The sequence below is a fragment of the Garra rufa genome, chromosome 14 (assembly GCF_049309525.1).
Source record: "Garra rufa chromosome 14, GarRuf1.0, whole genome shotgun sequence".
Lineage (NCBI taxonomy): Eukaryota > Metazoa > Chordata > Actinopteri > Cypriniformes > Cyprinidae > Garra > Garra rufa.
The window spans coordinates 12900722-12920080 of NC_133374.1; the positions used below are offsets into that span (position 1 = coordinate 12900722).

The 19359-nt window shown below is 32.9% G+C and overlaps 1 protein-coding gene across 4 annotated transcripts in view; it reads left to right on the plus strand.

Moving 5' to 3' along the window:
* Positions 1 to 19359, plus strand: part of stard13b (StAR related lipid transfer domain containing 13b) — a 114204-nt gene that overhangs the window by 55989 nt on the left and 38856 nt on the right. The window contains exon 1 of one of the 4 annotated variants that reach the window (XM_073817284.1): positions 11691 to 11890. The exons of the other annotated variants lie outside the window; for them this stretch is intronic. Within the exon in view, the coding sequence (XP_073673385.1) occupies positions 11728 to 11890 (163 nt within the window). The 5' untranslated portion in view covers positions 11691 to 11727. Of the gene's footprint in view, positions 1 to 11690; positions 11891 to 19359 lie in introns of those variants that run through there. 4 annotated transcript variants of the gene reach the window in all.

Below are 19359 nucleotides of genomic sequence, written 5' to 3' on the forward strand. Positions count from 1 at the left end.
GTGATGAAATGTTGAGGCATTGTTGGCATGCTTATCACGTTCATTTCCATATATGTATTTCAGAGATGTGATGTGCTATGTAGGTGGCAGTCATGTGCACGCTCTGGCCTGACTGTTTATACACATGCCAAACAATGAGGAGCTCTTTGAGGCATGACGGTGGAAAGCTCAGTGTGGCTCCCGAGAGGGCTATATTTCAGCCTGACTTGAGCCTCTATTAAAAGTTCAACCATGAAGGATATTCTGGCAGATAGAGCTCCGCCTTTTAGTTTTGCCCTTCAAAACAAAGTTTATTGTTTAAAGCTTTGGACAAATTGAAAATTACTGTTTATACAGTAACATTTACTTTGGGGTCGGTAGGATCTTTCAAAGTCTATGAAGGAAGTCTGTTATGTTTCATTATACAGTGGTGACCAAAATGACTGCAACACTAGTATTTTCAGCAGCTAAAAATGGTTTTAAGTCAGTTATTTCTATCTTTTGCTGTAGTGTGTCAGTAGGAAATATCAGTTTACATTTCCAAACATGCAATTTGCCATTAATTGTTAGAATCTAGTCAGATTTTTGTTTGCACAAGGAGTCTGACAACAGCCAGTGCTCCACACAGAGATCTGATCTCATCATCATCAAGTCTGTCTGGAATGACACGAAGAAACAGAACAAACTGAGACTAAATCCAGAAGAACTGTGGAAACGTCTCTAAGATGCTTCAAGAAACCTACCTGCAAAGCTGCAGTACTGTTAAAAGTTGCTGTAAAATGAGGATGCTGTCAAAAATAATGTCATAAAAAGATTTTCTTTATCCATTAATTAGCTAAATTAAATTAACATTTGGTGTGACCATCCTTTGCCTTCAGAGCAACTTTTGCCCTAGGTGCACTTGTGCATAGTTTTTCAAGTAGCTTTGCAGGTAGGTCTCTTGAAGTATCTTGGAGACATTGCCACAGTTCTTCTGGATTTGGTTTGTTTCAGTTTGTTCTGTTTCTTCATTTCATTCCAGACAGACTGGATGGTAGTGAGATCAGATCTCTATATAGAGCGCTGGCTGTTGTCAGACTGCTTGTGCGAACAAAAATCTCACGGGATTACAATTAATAGCAAAAAGAATGTTTGTAAATGTAAACTGATATTTCAAAAGATAGAAATGACTGACTTAAAACCATTTTTAGCTGGTGTAAATACTAGTGTTACAATACTTTTGGCCACCACTGTAAATACAATGAAAACAGCAATATTGTGAAATATTATTGCCATTTAAAAGAACTGTTTTCAGCTGTAATATATTTTAAAATGTAATTTATTGCTGTGATGACAAAGCTGAATTGTAAGAAGACATTACTGGAGTCTTCCGTGTCACTTGATCCTTTAGAAATCATTCTGATTTGGTGCTCAAGAAACATTATTTTCAAAGTTGAAAACAGTTGTGCTGCTTAATATTTTTTGTAGTTTTTTTCCCCAAGATTCTGATGAACAGAAAGTGCAAAAGAACAGCATTTGTTGGAAATAGAAATGTTTTTTATTATAAATGCCTTTACTGTCACTTTTGATCAGTTTAATGAAACTTTGCTGAATGAAAGTATTCATCTCTTTTAAAAAACCTTTTGATTTTTAGCAAAAAGGCTGGTTTAATAATTTATTCTGGCTATCAGCCACTTACTTAAAAAAACAAACAATTCCAAGCATTTTTGTGTAGTCTGTTTTAGATAAATAGATTGTTTGATTAAAAAAAAATTATACCACAACAGTAGACTAGGATGGAAAAAGCAGTTCAAATAATAGCATGTCAGTTCCTAAACCAGAAAAATAGCAGAAACGTTTATAGACTTTGAACAATAAAAAAAAAAATCCTAAAGTAATAAGAAATATCAATAACATTGCAATTTCCACATTCCAAAAAAATCCAGTGTTTATTTCTTTCTTAAAAGTGCTGGTTGTATCAACCAGGTTTCTTTCTTCAAACTTTCTAGCGGGTTTAAAGGGATAGTTCACCCAAAAATGAAAAGTTTGGAACGACATGAGGGTGAGTAATTACTGACAGAATTTTCATTTTTGCTGAACCTATCCCTTTAATAAATGCAAAGTTGCATCTTAGATTACATATTCGATTTCAGTCAGCATTTTTTTTTTTTGTATACAAGTTGTTTGGTTTACACAAAAATATTAAGCAGCACAATCAGTTTCAGCAATGAAAAGTAATGTTAAAGAATTTAAAAATAAAAAAAATCCAAAAGTTATAAAAAATATCAATAAAATTGCAAAGTTTTGTATTTTTTAAAGTTTTATTTCTTTTTCAAAAATGCTGGTCGAATCAACCAGGTTTCTTTCTTTAATCTTTTTTAGCGTGTTCAAAGGGATAGTTCGCCTAAAAATGAAAAGTTTGGGAGGACATGAGGGTGAGTAATTATTAACAGAATTTCATTTTTGGTGAATTATCCCTTTAATAAATGCAAAGTTGCATTTTAGATTACATTTTAGATTTCAGTCAGCATTTCCTATTTTTGTATGGAAGTTTTTTGCTTTACACAAAAAATGTAATAAGAAATATCAATAACATTGCAAAATAAAATATTTAGGCAAATCTAGCGTTTATTTCTTTCTCAGAAGCACTGGTTTTATCAACCAGGTTTCTTCCTTCTAACATTCTAGTGTATTTAAAGGGATAGGTCACCCAAAAATGAAAATTCTGTCATTAATTACTCACCCTCATGTCGTTCCAAACCTGTAAGACGTTCATTCATCCTTGGAGCACAAATTAAGATATTTTCGATGAAATACGAGAGCTTTCCGACCCTGCATAGACAGCAATGCAACTGACATGTTCAAGGCCCAAAAAGGTAGTAAGGACATCATTAAAATAGTCCATCTGACATCAGTGGTTCAACCATAATTTTATGTCAAAAAATTGTTAAAATTGTTTTCTTTGTGCAAAAAAAGTATTCTCGTAGCTTCATAAAATTACAGCTGAACCATTGATGCCACATGGTCTTTCTGGGACTTGAATGTGTCAGTTGCATTGCTGTCTATTTCATATTTATATTTCAGCCAGCGTTTCTCATTTTTGTATATCGAGCAGTCCAAGACTAAAACATTGCAACCCACATGGGAAGAGGGATTTGGGAAGGATTGCATTTTGGTTGCATTATGGTCTGCATTTCAACACTTTTGTTTCAGGATCATATAGAGCGCTTAAGACATCTTTCAAATCTCCTGACAAGCCATTTGCAAAACAGCCTTTTAAACCAAAGGCAGCAGCGATCAGGGGCCACAAGAAAGACGGATTACAACAACATTTAGCTCGTTTTGCACACAGTCCAGTCGTTGTTACCATATAAAGTTACGCTTAAACAAAGGAACATTTTTCTCAAAGCAGAGAAAAGTCATAAATGTGATGCAGCTTTGACATTTTCAATGGGAGATTCAATCAAAGCCGAATTCAGAAGAGACAGCAGAAACATTTCGCTGTCTGCCGTCTCCCTGCTGGAGCGAATCGTAAGCACCTGCTGGTTTTATCTGGCTCCTGCCCACGTTCAGCGGCCCTTCCCAGAAACCCACAGAGTAAATATTATGCCGATAACTTTTCTTTCCACTGGCTGTGTTGATATCCGTAGGCCTAAGTTGTGGAGTCAGCATCCCGGGCCGGAGTTTCTCAGCCAGGACGCTTTATTAGGAATCTGCTGTCATTCTGACAGACCTCTCTCTTGTGACTAATCCTCATCTGACCTGATTGTGGAAGCCGCAAAACAGTTTATTTTTGTTTCCCATCAAAATGCGGCTATTAATTCACGAAGGTGTACAAATACAGTTACGTTTTCTTGGCAGCTGCTTCTGGCTTCTGCTTCAGCTAGTGGAAAAATACACAAATGAAGTACTAAGATGACTGTGAAGTAGTGCTCTCTGTATAATATCCAAAAAACCATCTACTGCGCTCTTCAAAGATCTGAGGTTGAGATTTATGCCGTTGCCATTGAGTTCAAACGTGCTGAGACAGGTTGTATATGGAGCAGGGGCTTATTTTGATGTCATCAAAGCCAACAACTATGCAATATATCTGCAATATTTATTTATTTATTGTTTGTTAGTTCATTTATCTTTAGCTTATTTATCTTGAATCATCCTCCTTGTGTATCCTTCAATTAGTCACAAAATTATTTGTCTTTAATTTATCTAATTTATTTGTATGTAGTTATTTGTCATTTACTTATGTTTATTCATTTATCTTTATCTTTTTTCTTTCTAATCCCCCTTCTGTATTATTTATATTAAATCATTACATTACTTATTTGTCTTTAATTTATCTTTTTATTCCCCTTTGCGTTATCATGTTGATGTTGATAATATTATTATAGTTATTTCATTTCCTTATTAATTTATTTTATCTTTAATTTATCTTATTTATTTATATATATTTGTTATGAATTAATTTAACATCAATTCATTTATTCTTTTATTGATTAATTTATTTATCTTTAACTTTTGTATTCTTTTCTAATGAACCCCCTTGTGTATTGTTGTTTATATAAAATCATTACACTATTTATTTATCCCCCTTGTGCATTATTATGATTATTATATTTCATTTATTTATTTTATTTACTTAGTTCATTTATTTACCTTCTTTTCTAATAATCCCTTTTATGTATTATTATATTAAATTATTAAATTGTTTATTTGTCTTTAGTTTATCTTTTTATTCCACTTGTGCATTATTTATCATTATTATTATGGTTGTTGCTGATGTTATTATATTTAAAAAATATACTTATTATTTTGTTTGTTTCTTTAATTTATCTTTTTATTTATTTATTTATTATGAATGAATATGACTTATTAATCCTTTCATTTGTTCTTTTACTTATTAGTTCATTTTTCATCTTTGTCTTTTTCATTCTTTTCTAAATAAACCCCCTTGTGTATTATTTATATAAAATCCTTAAATTATTTATTTATCTTTAATGAATCTTTTTATTCCCTTTTGCTTTATTGTTATTATTATTATTGTTTTTGTTGTCGTCGTTATTATTATTATATTTCATTTGTTTGTTTTATTTACTTTTTTAGTCTTTATCTTTTTATTCTTTTCTTCTTTTGTTCTTTTTCTTAATTTATTTATAATGAATTAATATGACTTATTAATTAATGCATCAATTCTTATTAGTTTATTTATTTATTTATTTTTATTTTCTAATAAACTCTCTTGTGTATTATTTATATAAAATTATTACATTATTTATTCATCTTTAATTAATGTTTTTGTCTCCCTTCTGCATTATTATTATTATTATTATTTATTTTTCATATATTTATTTTATTTACTTGTAAGTCAACACTTTTTAGTTCATTTATTTATCTTTTATTTATTCTTCTAATAAACCCCCTTGTGTATCATTTATATAAAATTATTACATTATTTATTTATCTTTAATTAATCTTTAATTAATTCCCCTTGTGTATCATTTATTTATCCAGTTATTTAATTTGTCTCTTTTTTATAATACAATTTTATATTTTTTGGATAATGCAAGCCTCAATTTTGAATTCATGTCAATTGTAATAATTGTAATAAACCTGACAGCCATTATACCATTAGAAATCAATATCTGAAAATAGTTTTGCATTCAAATGATTATTGTAATTGTCGTCATTTTCAAAATTGTATTAATCGTAGAATTAGCCTAATAAGCCCAAGTTATTACTGCAACCTTTTCCCAGGTTTCCTTTCATATGAGAGAGAGAAAGAGCGCATGTGGAATGTGCATTCTTTGGCGAGTGGTGAGCAGGGTCTGTTCTCTCCTCCGCTTTTTGCATACATTTATTTTGAGAGCTGTCAGACATTCGTCTTTGGCTCCAGTATAGAGATGATGAGAGACTTGGCAATGGCTGGTTTGGATCTGAATCTTGAGCTAAATCTGGCCAAGCACTCCATTCTGCATGACAAAGATGTTTGATCTGTTTTCAGTAACACATCTTCTCCGACATAAAGCTCAAAATGTGTTGGAGAAGTGGCTCATCTACAAAGCAACCTCAGCCAATAATTAATAAAGACTAGATGTTGTATCACACAAATTAGTCGCGGGGGCGTAGTGTTCACAAAAACCTGTCCTTGTTCTTGCTGTGTTGAAATAAGCATCTGATAATTGATTTGACTTGCCTAAACTATTTTACACTAGCTGTGGCTTTGTTAAAAGCTTTATTTCATTTTAGTCCAGAGTGCTTTATCAATCAGTGAGCATTGTCCATGTCAAACCATTGAAGATACCATCATATGTCTATATAGACCAATTAAAATGACTCAAGTTATGATATGGTATGATATAATAGCTGATTTTCTTTGTCAGTCTGACTCATTGGGCTGTAAAATTGGGTCAGTAAAGTGCATAGTACGGTTATTACCACCCATTTCCTCCAAATAACCAAACCTGTGCCAGAATTGGAGCAGGCTGTCGTTGACTGAAGGATTATTAAACACAAGCAATAAAATATTTAAAGCAATTGACCATTAATCATTTACAGTAGCCAAAATCTAAGAACCTTTCCATGAAATATTTTTTATGCCTGCCTGTTTTTCATTAATGTAGAGTCAATTTATTATTTTTATTAATGTTTTTTTTATTATTATTATTCCTTGTTCACTTTATGCTGTATTCATATGTCAAAGACATCTATGAAAGCCTGTTTTCACCACTGAATAAAATATAAAAAAGCTTTTTGCAACTTTTTATCTTACAATTCTGACTTTTTTCTCAGAATTGCGTGATATAAACTTGCAGTTGTGAGTTAAAAAGTCAGACTTGCGTGATATAAACTCAATTCTGACGCAAATGCGAGTTTGTATCTCACAATTCTGACTTTTTCCTCACTATTAGAAGTTTATCTCGCAATTGTGACTTTTTTCCTCACAATTCTGACTTTTTTTCAGTATTGTGCAATATAAACACGCAGTTGTGAGATATAAACTCAATTTAGTCAGACTTGCATGATATAAACTCAATTCTGACTTTTTTCTTACAATATAAACTCACAATTGTGAGAAAAAAACTCACAATTCGGACTTTTTTCTCGCAAATGCAAGTTTGTATCTTGCAATTCCGACTTTTTTCCTCACAATTCAGACTTTTTTTCAAAATTGTGACATAAACTTACACTTCTGACTTTTTTCTCACTATTGTGAGTTTATCTCGCAATTGAGTTTATATCTTGCAATTCTGACTTTTTCAGAATTGCGCAATATAAACTTGCAGTTGCGAGTTATAAAGTCAAACTTGCATGATATAAACTCACAATTGTGAGATATAAAACTCGCAATTTTGACCTTTTTCTTAGAATTGCATGATATAAACTCAATTCTGACTTTTTTCTTACAATATAAACTCACAATTGTGAGAAAAAAACTCACAATTCTGACTTTTTCAGAATTGCGCAATATAAACTTGCAGTTGCAAGTTATAGTCAGACTTGCGTGATATAAACTCACAAATCTGGAATTTCTCAGAATTGAATGATATGAAACTCACAATTCTTTTTTCTCACTTGTGCGAGGTTATATCTTGCAATTTTGAATTTTTCCTCACAATTCAGACTTTTTTTTTAGAATTGCGTGATATAAACCCAAAATTGTGAGATAAAAAACTTGCAATTCTGACTTTTTTATCACTGTTGCGAGTTTATATCTTGCAATTTTGAATTTTTCCTCACAATTTAGACTTTTTTCAGAATTGTGTGACTTTTTTCTCGCAAATGTGAGTTTGTGTCTTGCAATTCAGACTTTTTTTCCTCACTATTGCGAGGTTGTATCTTGCAGTTCTGACTTTTTTCTCGCAAATGCAAGTTTCTATCTTGCAATTCTGACTTTTTTTTTCTACAATTGCAAGTTTATATCTCACAATTCTGACTTTTGTCACAATTCTGACTTTTTTTCAGAATTGCGCAATATATAAAAGCCAGACCTGCGTGATAAACTAGAGATAAAATCTTGCAATTCAGATTTTTTTTCCTCCAATTGTGAGTATCTTGCAATTTTAAGTTTATATCTCGCATTTCAGTTTTCTTGCAAATTCGTACTTTTTCCTTAAAATTCTGTCTTTTTTTTTTCCAGAATTGCATGATATAGACTTGCAGTTGTGAGTTATTAACTCAGACTTGTTTTCAGTTTTCTTGCAAATTCAGACTTTTTTCTTGCAATTCTGGCTTTTTTGCAAGCTGTGAGTTTATGCATTTCTGACTTCCTTTCTCAAAATTGAGAGTTTATATCTCACAATTCTGAATTAACTCGCAACTGTGTGCTCTTGTTATTGCAAGACATAACCTAAGATAGAAAAGTCAGAATTGTGAATTTATAATTGCAATTCTGACTTCATAACTTGCTACTGCAAGTTTATATCACACAATTCTGACTTCATTTCTCACAATTGGGAGTTTATATCTTACAAAAAATCTGAATTGCAAGTTTTAAAAAAGGTCAGAATTCTGAGAAGTACGAAACTGCTAATGTATGTAAAGTAAAGCTATATTAAACTTGTTTTGATGCTTGAAACCCCCTTTTCATCATATACACACACACACACACACACACACACACACACACACACACACACACAGTATTTAAATCCCATTCAGCATAGCATTAATCTACTCTTTAACAGTCTGTATGGAAAACTAATCACAGCATTCATTAGCCTCTGTCAGTCACTCAAATTACACCTGCAGTCAACAGTGCACTTTTGTGCATTATGGGATTGCAAGCGCACAAACTGTACCTTGTTTATAAGCTCAAGCTTTGTGTCAACAAATGAGATCATTTTTAATGTAGCGACACAAACTGCGCAGAACGTCTTAAAACCTGTTACAGAGTAGAAAACATGAAACTTTCCTGTGGCGAGGGGCGTTGGAGTGAGGGATGGGGTAGTTTATGTATAAATAGCAGCAGGATTGCAGGCGCTGGTTGAATTGCGGTCTTTGTGTGGTTGCTAGTATGGTTAGTGTGTGCCAGTCAGGGAGGGGGCACAGATTGTGTTTAACTTGGTGCCGTGCCCATTCGTACCCTGTTCATGTGTTTATGTGCTCGCTCACACTTAGACCAGGAGCGAGAGGCTTCTAACACATGCTTATAACAGGAAATGTGTGCTGTTCACTAGTGCCTTAAGAGCGATGGAGTTTAGTCAACAGAGGGTGGAACTGTTTGCTAAGATGTGGAGTCTATTTTCAGTCTGAAAACTCGGATTGTTCCATGCAGCAATGGAACAGATGCTCTTGCAAACCTTCCATTCATTCTTTTTTTTTGTATAGGAATTTTCCTTTTTTCATTTGCACAAATTCTAATTTAACATCCTTTAGTATAACTAAACTATGAGTGTATCAGTTAAAGCAGACAGCAATGGAGATTGACCAGTAGCCCTGAAACATACAACTGATTTGTGTGTGTGTGTGATATTACTAATATGATTTTTTTTTTACTTTTGACACAAGGATAGCTAAAAGTATTAAAGATAAAATAATAAATTGTTATATAATAAATCAAATTATTATTATTATCATTTCAATTATTTTTTATATTTAATCTTATTTTTTTATTTTTTAACAATTTCCAATTTAGTATAAATGACCACACATGAATTTATTATTTAAATTGTTTTTTATATTTAACATTATTTGTTTGCAAATGAAGGTAAGAGATAATTAGAAACATGTTAATGACACGTTTTTATTTTATTTTATTTTATTTTATATATCATATTTTTAGATATCTGTCTTGGAAATCACTTGGAAATTGCAGTTTTAGCATTAATAGTCATTTCACACATAAAATTATTATATTTTATTTTATTTATCATATGTTTAGAAATCTGGCTTGGAAATCACTTGGAAATTGCCATTTTTGCATTAATGGCCATTTCACACATTAAATTATTATTATTTAAGTATTTTTTTAAATATTTTATCCTATTTTCTTATTTTATATTTTTACATTTTAATGCAAGTGGATCTAAGAGATAATTAGGAACATATATTAATGACACATATTTATTTTATTTTATTTTATTTTATGTATTATGTTTATCTGTCTTGGAAATCACTTGGAAATTTTAGTACAAGCTGCCATTTCACACAGTAAATGATTATTATTATTTTTTTATATTTAACTTATATTTAATTTTCTTATATGTTATATATATATATATATATATATATATATATATATATATATATATATATATATATATATATATATACATATATATATAAATTCAATAATATAATAACATTATAACATTTATTTTTATTTTTTTATTTGTTTATCATGTCTTTACAATTCTGTCTTGGAAATCACTTGTAAAATTGCCATTTTTACATGAATGGCCATTTCATACATTAAATTCTTATTATTTAAATTGATTTTTATATTTAATCTTATTTTCTTATTTTATATTTTTGTATTTTTTAGTGCAAGTGGAGCTAAGGGATAATTACGAACATATATTAACAATACATTTAATTTCATTTTTTATTTTATTTATTTATTTTTTATCAAATTATTATTCTTGTTAAATTATTTTTTATATTTAACCTTATTATTGTATTATTATTATTTAATAATGCATGTTTTAATCTTAATTTTTTATTTTATATTTTTACATGTATTAAATTCATGTGTAGCTAAGAGATAATTAAGCATATATTAATGACATATTTTATTATATTTATGTATCATGTTTCTAGAAATCTGTTTAGGAGATCACCTGGTAATTTCCATTTTAGCATAAAGGACCATTTCACACATGAAATTATTATTATTTAAAAAAAAAATTTTCTTCTTATTTTATATTTGTACCATTTTAATGCAAGTTGAGGTAAAAGATAATTAGGAATATATTAATGACACTTTTTATTTTTATTTTTATTTTTATTTTTTTTATTTTATTTTATTCTATTCTATTCTGGAAATCACTTGGAAATTAAAGCCAAGTGACAAATGCACATTATTTAAGCATAAATAAAGATTCTTGTGTTTCACCTACAGTTTAGACGTTTCCTGTACAACCAATTTGAATGTGTGAAATGGCCATTTTAACCTAAAAGGATGTTTCACAAGGTGAAGGCCAACTGTGCTCAGAGCAAATAGGGTGTTGGGGATTGAGTTTACCAACAAGACACCTTTTGCTATTCTTCATCCTCACATACACAGTCACTTCTGGCTCTGTTTTGTATTGTCTTATTCATAATAAAGTCTTCGTAATAAAGTCTCTAAAACCAAACGTTTGTCTTTTCCTGCCACTCTTCATTTCTCTTTTCGCAACAAACAAACTCCTCCTTAGCAAACTTGGCACCTGAGTGGGCCTTCACAGCAGCAAGCTTGTTCTTTTCGTTCTGGGTGTTTCTCTTAGCCACGCTGTTTTTCTTTTTCCCCTCCCACGGCCCCCTGGTCTCCAGCTTTCTCCACTCGCTCAGTTCACAGGCATTCCTCTGGTATTTATATTTCCCTCCTGAACCAAGAGCTCGCACAGACCTCGAATTCAGCTCGGCCACAAGCCCTACCCTCGTCATCCTGGCTTTTCATTGGCTCACCTCTAGTCATGTGACTTAGAAAGTGGGCGGGGCCGACAGCTGGCACCCCTCTGGAACTCCACAGACTCACATCTCGCACATGTTGGCTTGTTGGTGGACAGATTACGTGACTCCTTCAGGTATTTGTTTTTGGGGAGGGGGGTGCCGGACGGTTCGTGTTGTGTGATTATGTACAGGGAGCTGCAGCGCACCGAGAGCAGCGAGTACCTGGGAAACATGAGCCCAGAGTCGCAGGATATCTACCTGAGGATGGATCCCCTCAGACGGCGGTCTGGGTACAGGCTGGGCAGGATCATTGCCCGACAGCAACTGCTTAACAGGATAGCGGCAGGTACGACCGGGTGGAACAACATGGCATTAGTTACATAAGATTTTATGAGTCAGAGTTGCTGTGTTTGTGTTTTGTTTCTAAAGTGTGTGTTTGTGTTTGGTAACTTCAATCACTTGTGGAAGCATATAGACATTCCCAGCCTTTAGGTTTTTTAGTTAATCTCCAAATTTGTTTCAGCTAACCAGTTGGAAACGATCTCATACTCTGGATCAAATAGTGTCAAGTCTCATATTTTACACCCAAGGAATTCCTGTGACTGATTCATCTCTAGTTAGTCAGAAACTAATGCACCTAGTTGTGTGAAACAATGACTAGCTTGACCTTTGAACGTTAGTTTGACTCATAACTCTGAACGGTTTAAATATTTGTACATAGCACTATATTTGTGTTGTATTTTACTGAGGCGAAAAAGAACATGTACTTAGTGAGGAATCTCTATTTGTTGCCATCACACCTCCAGTTGTTGTTTTCAGTGAAAAACAATGGTGGATCGTTCAGGTTAAATGGCATTTGACATCTTAGCTCCTCCCGTTTGCTTTGTGTTGATGTGTGAGAGTTTACCTGAGGGGGTCTGCACACATTACAAAGGCATTAAGTCTCTCACAGACCATTCACTCATTTGAAGGTCTGCCCTTACTTAACATATTCATAAAGATAACACCTTTTCTTCTTTTTTTTCGACCTGTACATCTAAGAGAAAAACTATGAGGCTTGATGTTTTGAGTTATGTTTTATTTAAGTATCATCAGCTGAGGTGTCTCATAAAGTTCCTCCAAAAGTAGACACAAATGGGAAATGTATTAACATTCAGTAAGAGTTAATAGCTCAGATCAATTGTTGTTGGAATCATTTGATGAGAAACATTTGAGTTCATACTGAAATCTCAGACTTTTGATTGCAGACTTTGGTATTTTGGCTGATCTGAACACAAGAGACGTAAGATGGTCTTTTTTCTAGGAAATAAGTTTGTGGAGCAGAATGTTTCAGGAAAATGTTCACTCTTCATTTAAACAAACATTTGATGGTAGTCTTTGATATCTTGGCTAATCTGAACACAGTTTGAAATTATTTTTCAGATCTCTTTTGTTGATTATCAAAGAAACTACTATGCCAAGCAGAATACTTAAGCAAAATTCATAGCTCATTTATTTGGACTTCAAAGATTTTAATAAGACATGTTGAGTTCATCCTGAAAATCTCAGACATTTGATTGCAGACTTTGGTATTTTGGCTGATCCGAACACAATTGGAAACTTTTTGAGATTTCTTTTAAAACTATTGAGGAGACGTAAGATTTCATGGTCTTTCTCTAGGAAATAAGTTTGTGGAGCAGAATGTTTCAGGAAAATGTTCACTCTTCATTTAAACAAACATTTGATGGTAGTCTTTGATATCTTGGCTAATCTGAACACAGTTTGAAATTCTTTTTCAGATCTCTTTTGTTGATTATCAAAGAAACTACTATGCCAAGCAGAATACTTAAGCAAAATTTATAGCTCATTTATTTGGACTTCAAAAATTTTAGTAAGACATGCTGAGTTCATCCTGAAAATCTCTGACATTTGATTTCAGACTTTGGTATTTTGGCTGATCTGAACACAATTGGAGACTTTTTGAGATTTCTTTAGAAACTCTGGAGGATACGTAAGATTTCATGCTCTTTTTTTGTGGGAAATAAGTTTGTGGGGAATTTATTAACATACAGTAAGAGTTATTAGCTGAGATCATTTGTTTTTGGAATAATTTGATGAGAAACATTTGAGTTCATAATAAAATCCCAAGGCTTTTGATTGCAGACTTTTTGGATTTTGGCTGATCTGAACACAATTTGAGACCTTTTAAGATTTTCTTTGAAGCTCTGAAGGAGGCTTAAGATTTTTATGTTGTTGTTTTTTTGTAGGAAAATTTCAGGAAAATTCAGTTCACTCTCCATTTAAACACATGTTTGATGGTAGACTTTGATATCTAGGCTAATCTGAGCACAGTTTGAAATTCTTTTTGAGATCTTTTTTGAAGATTACCAAAGAAACTTCTCTGTTCTCTCCTTTTAATCTTGTTGCTTTCTAGGAGAAACAATTGAGATGTCAAATTGATCTCTTTTCTAAATTAAGAGATATTAATTCCATAGCTTATTGATGATTTGAAAAAAAAAAAAATGTTGAGTTCATCCTGAAAATTTTAGACATTTGATTGCAGACTTTGGGATTTTGGCTGATCTGAACACAATTTGAGACTTTTTTAGATTTCTTTTGAGGAGTTCTTTGATGGTCTTTTTTTTGTAGGAAATAAGTTTGTGGAGCAGAATATTTCAGGAAAATTCAGTTCACTCTCCATTTAAACACGTTTGATGGTAGACTTTGATATCTTGGCTAATCTGAACACAGTTTGAAATTGTTTTTTGAGATCTCTTTTGAAGATTATCAAAGAAACTAATATGAAAAGCAGAATACTTCCTCAAAAATCCTCTGTTCTCAACTTTTGTAGGAGAAACAATCGAGATGCTAAAGAGATCTCTTTTCTAAGTTTAGAGATATTAATTCCATATCTCATTTATTCGGTCTTTAAGATTTTATAAAGAAATGCTCATACTGTTCATACTGTTAATACTGAAAATCTTTTGATTGCAGACTTAAACTCTGGATAAGACGTAAGATTGCATGTTTTTTATTTTTTTTAATTTTTTTAAGGAAATAAGTTTGTGGAGCAGAATATTTTAGGAAAATTCAGTTCACTCTCCATTTCAACACTTTCCAGGAGGAACAGCTATGACAGAGATGTTAAAGCGAGTTTACAGTTATTGATTCCATAGCTTTAGATAATTTGCTTTTGAAAGAATTTAATGAGAATTGAGTTCATATTGAGATATCTGACTTTTAATTGGCAGACTTTGATGTTTTGGCTAATCCAAGTACAATTTCAGATATTTCTTTTAAAACTCTTGAGGAGACGTGAGATCACTAGAGTAATTTTTGTAGGAAACATAGGGCTCTATGAAATTTTTTCAAAATTCCTTTTTTTCCGTTTAAATTTTCCTGAATTCCTTTTTTGTTCATTTTAAACATTTATGGACTGTTTTAATGGTTAAATCAAAATTCAGCAATCAAAAAGCATGTCTAATTAATTTAGAAACACATTTCTTCCCTCAAAATTGTATTTTATATTAACCACATTAAGACATAAAACATTAATTTATCTATTAATCAAATGAAAATTAAACTGTATTATTATTATTATTATTATATTAAGACACATATTCTTTTGTTCAATAGTAATATATTTCTGCCACAGTTTCATCATATTAAACCAGTTTTTTATTTTGATGGACTGCTGTCGAGACCTTCGAGTTTCTGTGTGTATATGACACAACAATTTATTAGTTTATATGAAATGGTCAAATTCTCACATTATTCAGTAAATTCCATTTTTATGACTGGATTCTGCGATCCCGATTGCGTTTTCCGCATTTCAGAAATCATAGGGCCCTAGAAACAAATCTCAGTTCACTCTTTTTACAATTTCATTTTTCAATTTTCTATCCAGAAGAAACAATTGAGACTTCAAGAGCTCTCATTCGTGATTTGTCTTTTCCATTTTATGTCACTCGAGTGGACATACGTTAGCTGACCCCGAAGTCATTTCCTAAAACGTTTCCTCAAGCGCTCTCACGTTAACTGACGCAGAATGTTCTGTTTTTTCTTTGAAGGGAGATGTTCTCAGAAATGCAGGTATATGTCTCATGTTCACATCTTTGATGGGCTGTGATAAGGTGTACATCAGGCGTGTTAAGTCTTGTCCTCTTGAATTTGCGGTGTCTGGTTTGTCATCAGTATCTAGTTCAGGAGGAACACAAGACAGATGACTGCTGTTATTTAATACCTTTTCTATTTGTGACACTGTGGTGGCTTCAAATCATGACGAGCCTGCTGCGTCTGCTTTTGTGAGGGCTGCATGTTTGTGGATAAGTTTGAAGAAAAATTCATTCCAAACAGGAAGTCCATTCACTAGTATTATAGACAATTAACCTATATGGTATATAGCATGTTCTTGTTTATGTCGGTCACGTACAACCAGTAAAACTGATGTAATTACACAGTAAAGGCTTTTCCTAGATAGTTAGGGCATATTTTAAAGGATGCTTTCCTGTATGTTGGTTCAACATAGTTCAACATAAATCCTAATGCTGGTTGAAGGCAAAAGGTTTGTCACACGTTCTTGAATTCATTAATGTCACTACCGAAACAGTGTATGTTTTAGTCCTTTGGCTGAGACTGGTTTTAACTACACTCATACATTTATGATCAGAAAATATTCCTAAGTCCCCCTCTCTCATAGCTACATGGTGAGTAGATAGGCCCCATCATTTTGAGGTAAATGTGTTCAAAAGTATGAAAAATCTGTGTGTAACTTTAAAGAACGTCACTACCGAACACCATTTTTCAACAATTAAACGCTTTTTGGGAGTTATTCCATTACATTTAGTCTTTATATGTGTACAACTTATCACAGTCGTGTGTAAGGAAGGCACAATACGAAGGCGAAATACAATGACAAGTCTTATATTACAATATAATCTACAATAGTTAAATCCAGACATGAAGGGCAGGAAAACACACACATACATAACCTTGAGATCGGACAACAAACACTGAACTGAAACCAACTTACAAAGGGTTGATAGTGAGACAGACAGGTGATAACGATTAACTAATAATCACACATGACAAGGACAGGAACAGGAAAGACCAAATATGGGCATGAGAGGGAAAAACCAACACAAACAGTCCAATGGGGGTGTGACACAACTGTTCAGAACTGTACTAGCTAACCATGAGCTGATTAGCATCTTTGAGCTAGGTTCAAAAGTATCTAAAATTGTCACTACCGAAACAGTCACAAAACTGAAACATCTGGTAAAATTTTGGCAGTGACATCTTCATTTTTTGGGGGGTGTTTTCCAAGCGGCAGCCTCCCAACACGGAAGTAACTTAAACTGCAATTCATCGCCTGGCCTCTAGAAACTGTCTCCAAAAGGGAGCCAATCCCATAGACTCCCCATGTTAAAATGGCCAAATTTACAGAAAAAAAAAATGTTTACAGCCTGGTACAAAAAGTGGTTTTGGTCTATATAGCTTATTATGCCCTTCATGTCAACTGTGAGGGGGGGTATTTTTTTTATAACTCATCCGTTTGAGTTATATTATACCTTAAAGTTCTGCATAATTAAGGGCATGGCCATTTGAGTGACAGGTCGATTGCCTGCTGTCACCACTGTCGCGCTAGGCAGGCATGGTTTCAGCAACCAGCTCCACCCACGTCCCGCCTTTTTGCCTATTTTTAATTATACGGGAGTGACGCGCGGTGACACGATTCCAAGATGGCGACGGCCGACTCCCGCCCACTATAGGCTTCAAAAACGCTCTTCAGAAACCTACGGGCGACGTCACAGACACTACATCCATTTTTTTTACAGTCTATGGTGTTATCCCATAAAATTGTCACTAACAGTCGCGACCGAAACATTTGGTGAAATTTCGTAATGACATCTTTGTTTTTTTTTTGTTTTTTTGGGGTATTATGCCATAAAATTGTCACTACCGTAACAGTCACGACCGAAATATTTGGTGAAATTCCGGTAATAATATCTTTGTTTTTTTTGGGGGGGTGTTATTCCATAAAATTGTCACTACCGTAACAGTCACGACCAAAACATTTGGTGAGATTTCAGTAGTGACATCTTTGTTTTTTTGGGGTGTTATCCCATAAAATTGTCACTAACAGTCGCGACCGAAACATTTGGTGAAATTTCGTAATGACAACTTTGTTTTTTTGTTTTTTTTGGGTATTATGCCATAAAATTGTCACTACCGTAACAGTCACGACCGAAATATTTGGTGAAATTTCGGTAATAATATCTTTGTTTTTTTGGGGGGGGTGTTATTCCATAAAATTGTCACTACCGTAACAGTCACGACCGAAACATTTGGTGAAATTTCTGTAATAATATCTTTGTTTTTTTGGGGGGGGTGTTATTCCATAAAATTGTCACTACCGTAACAGTCACGACCAAAACATTTGGTGAGATTTCAGTAGTGACATCTTTGTTTTTTTGGGGTGTTATCCCATAAAATTGTCACTAACAGTCGCGACCGAAACATTTCGTGAAATTTCGTAATGACAACTTTGTTTTTTTGTTTTTTTTGGGTATTATGCCATAAAATTGTCACTACCGTAACAGTCACGACCGAAATATTTGGTGAAATTTCGGTAATAATATCTTTGTTTTTTTGGGGGGGGTGTTATTCCATAAAATTGTCACTACCGTAACAGTCACGACCAAAACATTTGGTGAGATTTCAGTAGTGACATCTTAATTTTTTGGGTGTTATCCCATAAAATTGTCACTGCTGTAACAGTCACCACCGAAACAGTCATGGCCTTAACATTTGGTAGCGTTTCGGCAGTGACATCTTTGGTTTTTCTTTTGGTGTTATCCCATAAAATTGTCACTACCGTAACAGTCATGACTGAAACATTTGGTGAAATTTCGATACTGACTACTTTGTTGTTTTTTTGGGGTGTTATCTAATAAAACTGTCACTACCATAACAGTCACGACCGAAACTATACTATACTAAATGATCAATTTTGCCTTTTACAAAGAAATTTGGATTCAAAATACAACAAATCTCATAAATCACACTTGAAATATTGTTAAAATGGTAATTGTTATTGATTTACCTCAGAAAACTTTTTAATAAAATAGAAAAATATATATATTTACAAGGAAGATGTAAGCAAAATCTTATTATTAAATGATACATTACTGTTTCTGTATCAACAAATTTGGAAAGGAAACGTTCAGCAAATACAATATGAGAATTAACTGCACAATTGCTAGAAATGTGTACCTTTGATATTATACAATTGGCATACATACAAAAAAAACATTTTGTTTATTCAAAACATTTCCAACCATGACTTTGAACAAATTGTGTATGGCCCATATAGCAATGCAACACTGATGACACCATTAGCAATCTTTTACATAGTTTCTTATCTTTGAGACTCTATTAGAGTCAGTCACAGTCTCCATAAAGAGTTGTTTTTCTTTGGGTGTTTGAAGTAGCTCTGAAACGAATCTGTAGATACTTTAGTGATGTTTATAGTAATGGAGCTGCTTTGATTCCTGTGGTGCTCTGGTGCTTCGGGTTCTTTCCTCTTAATAGATGCCCATCTGGACACCAGACACCCTGCACATCTGCTGTGGCTGCACACAATATTCAAAAATTCCCATCCTTGCACATAAACATCCATTGATACATGCAGACAAACACGGGTACACGCATTTGCCGAAGCATAAAATCAATGAGCTATTCATATCTCTTGAAGAATGTTTAATGATAGTTTCCAATAGTTCTCCCCAGTTTGAGCTAGCAGATATTTCCACAATAGTTTTATATGTATGTAAT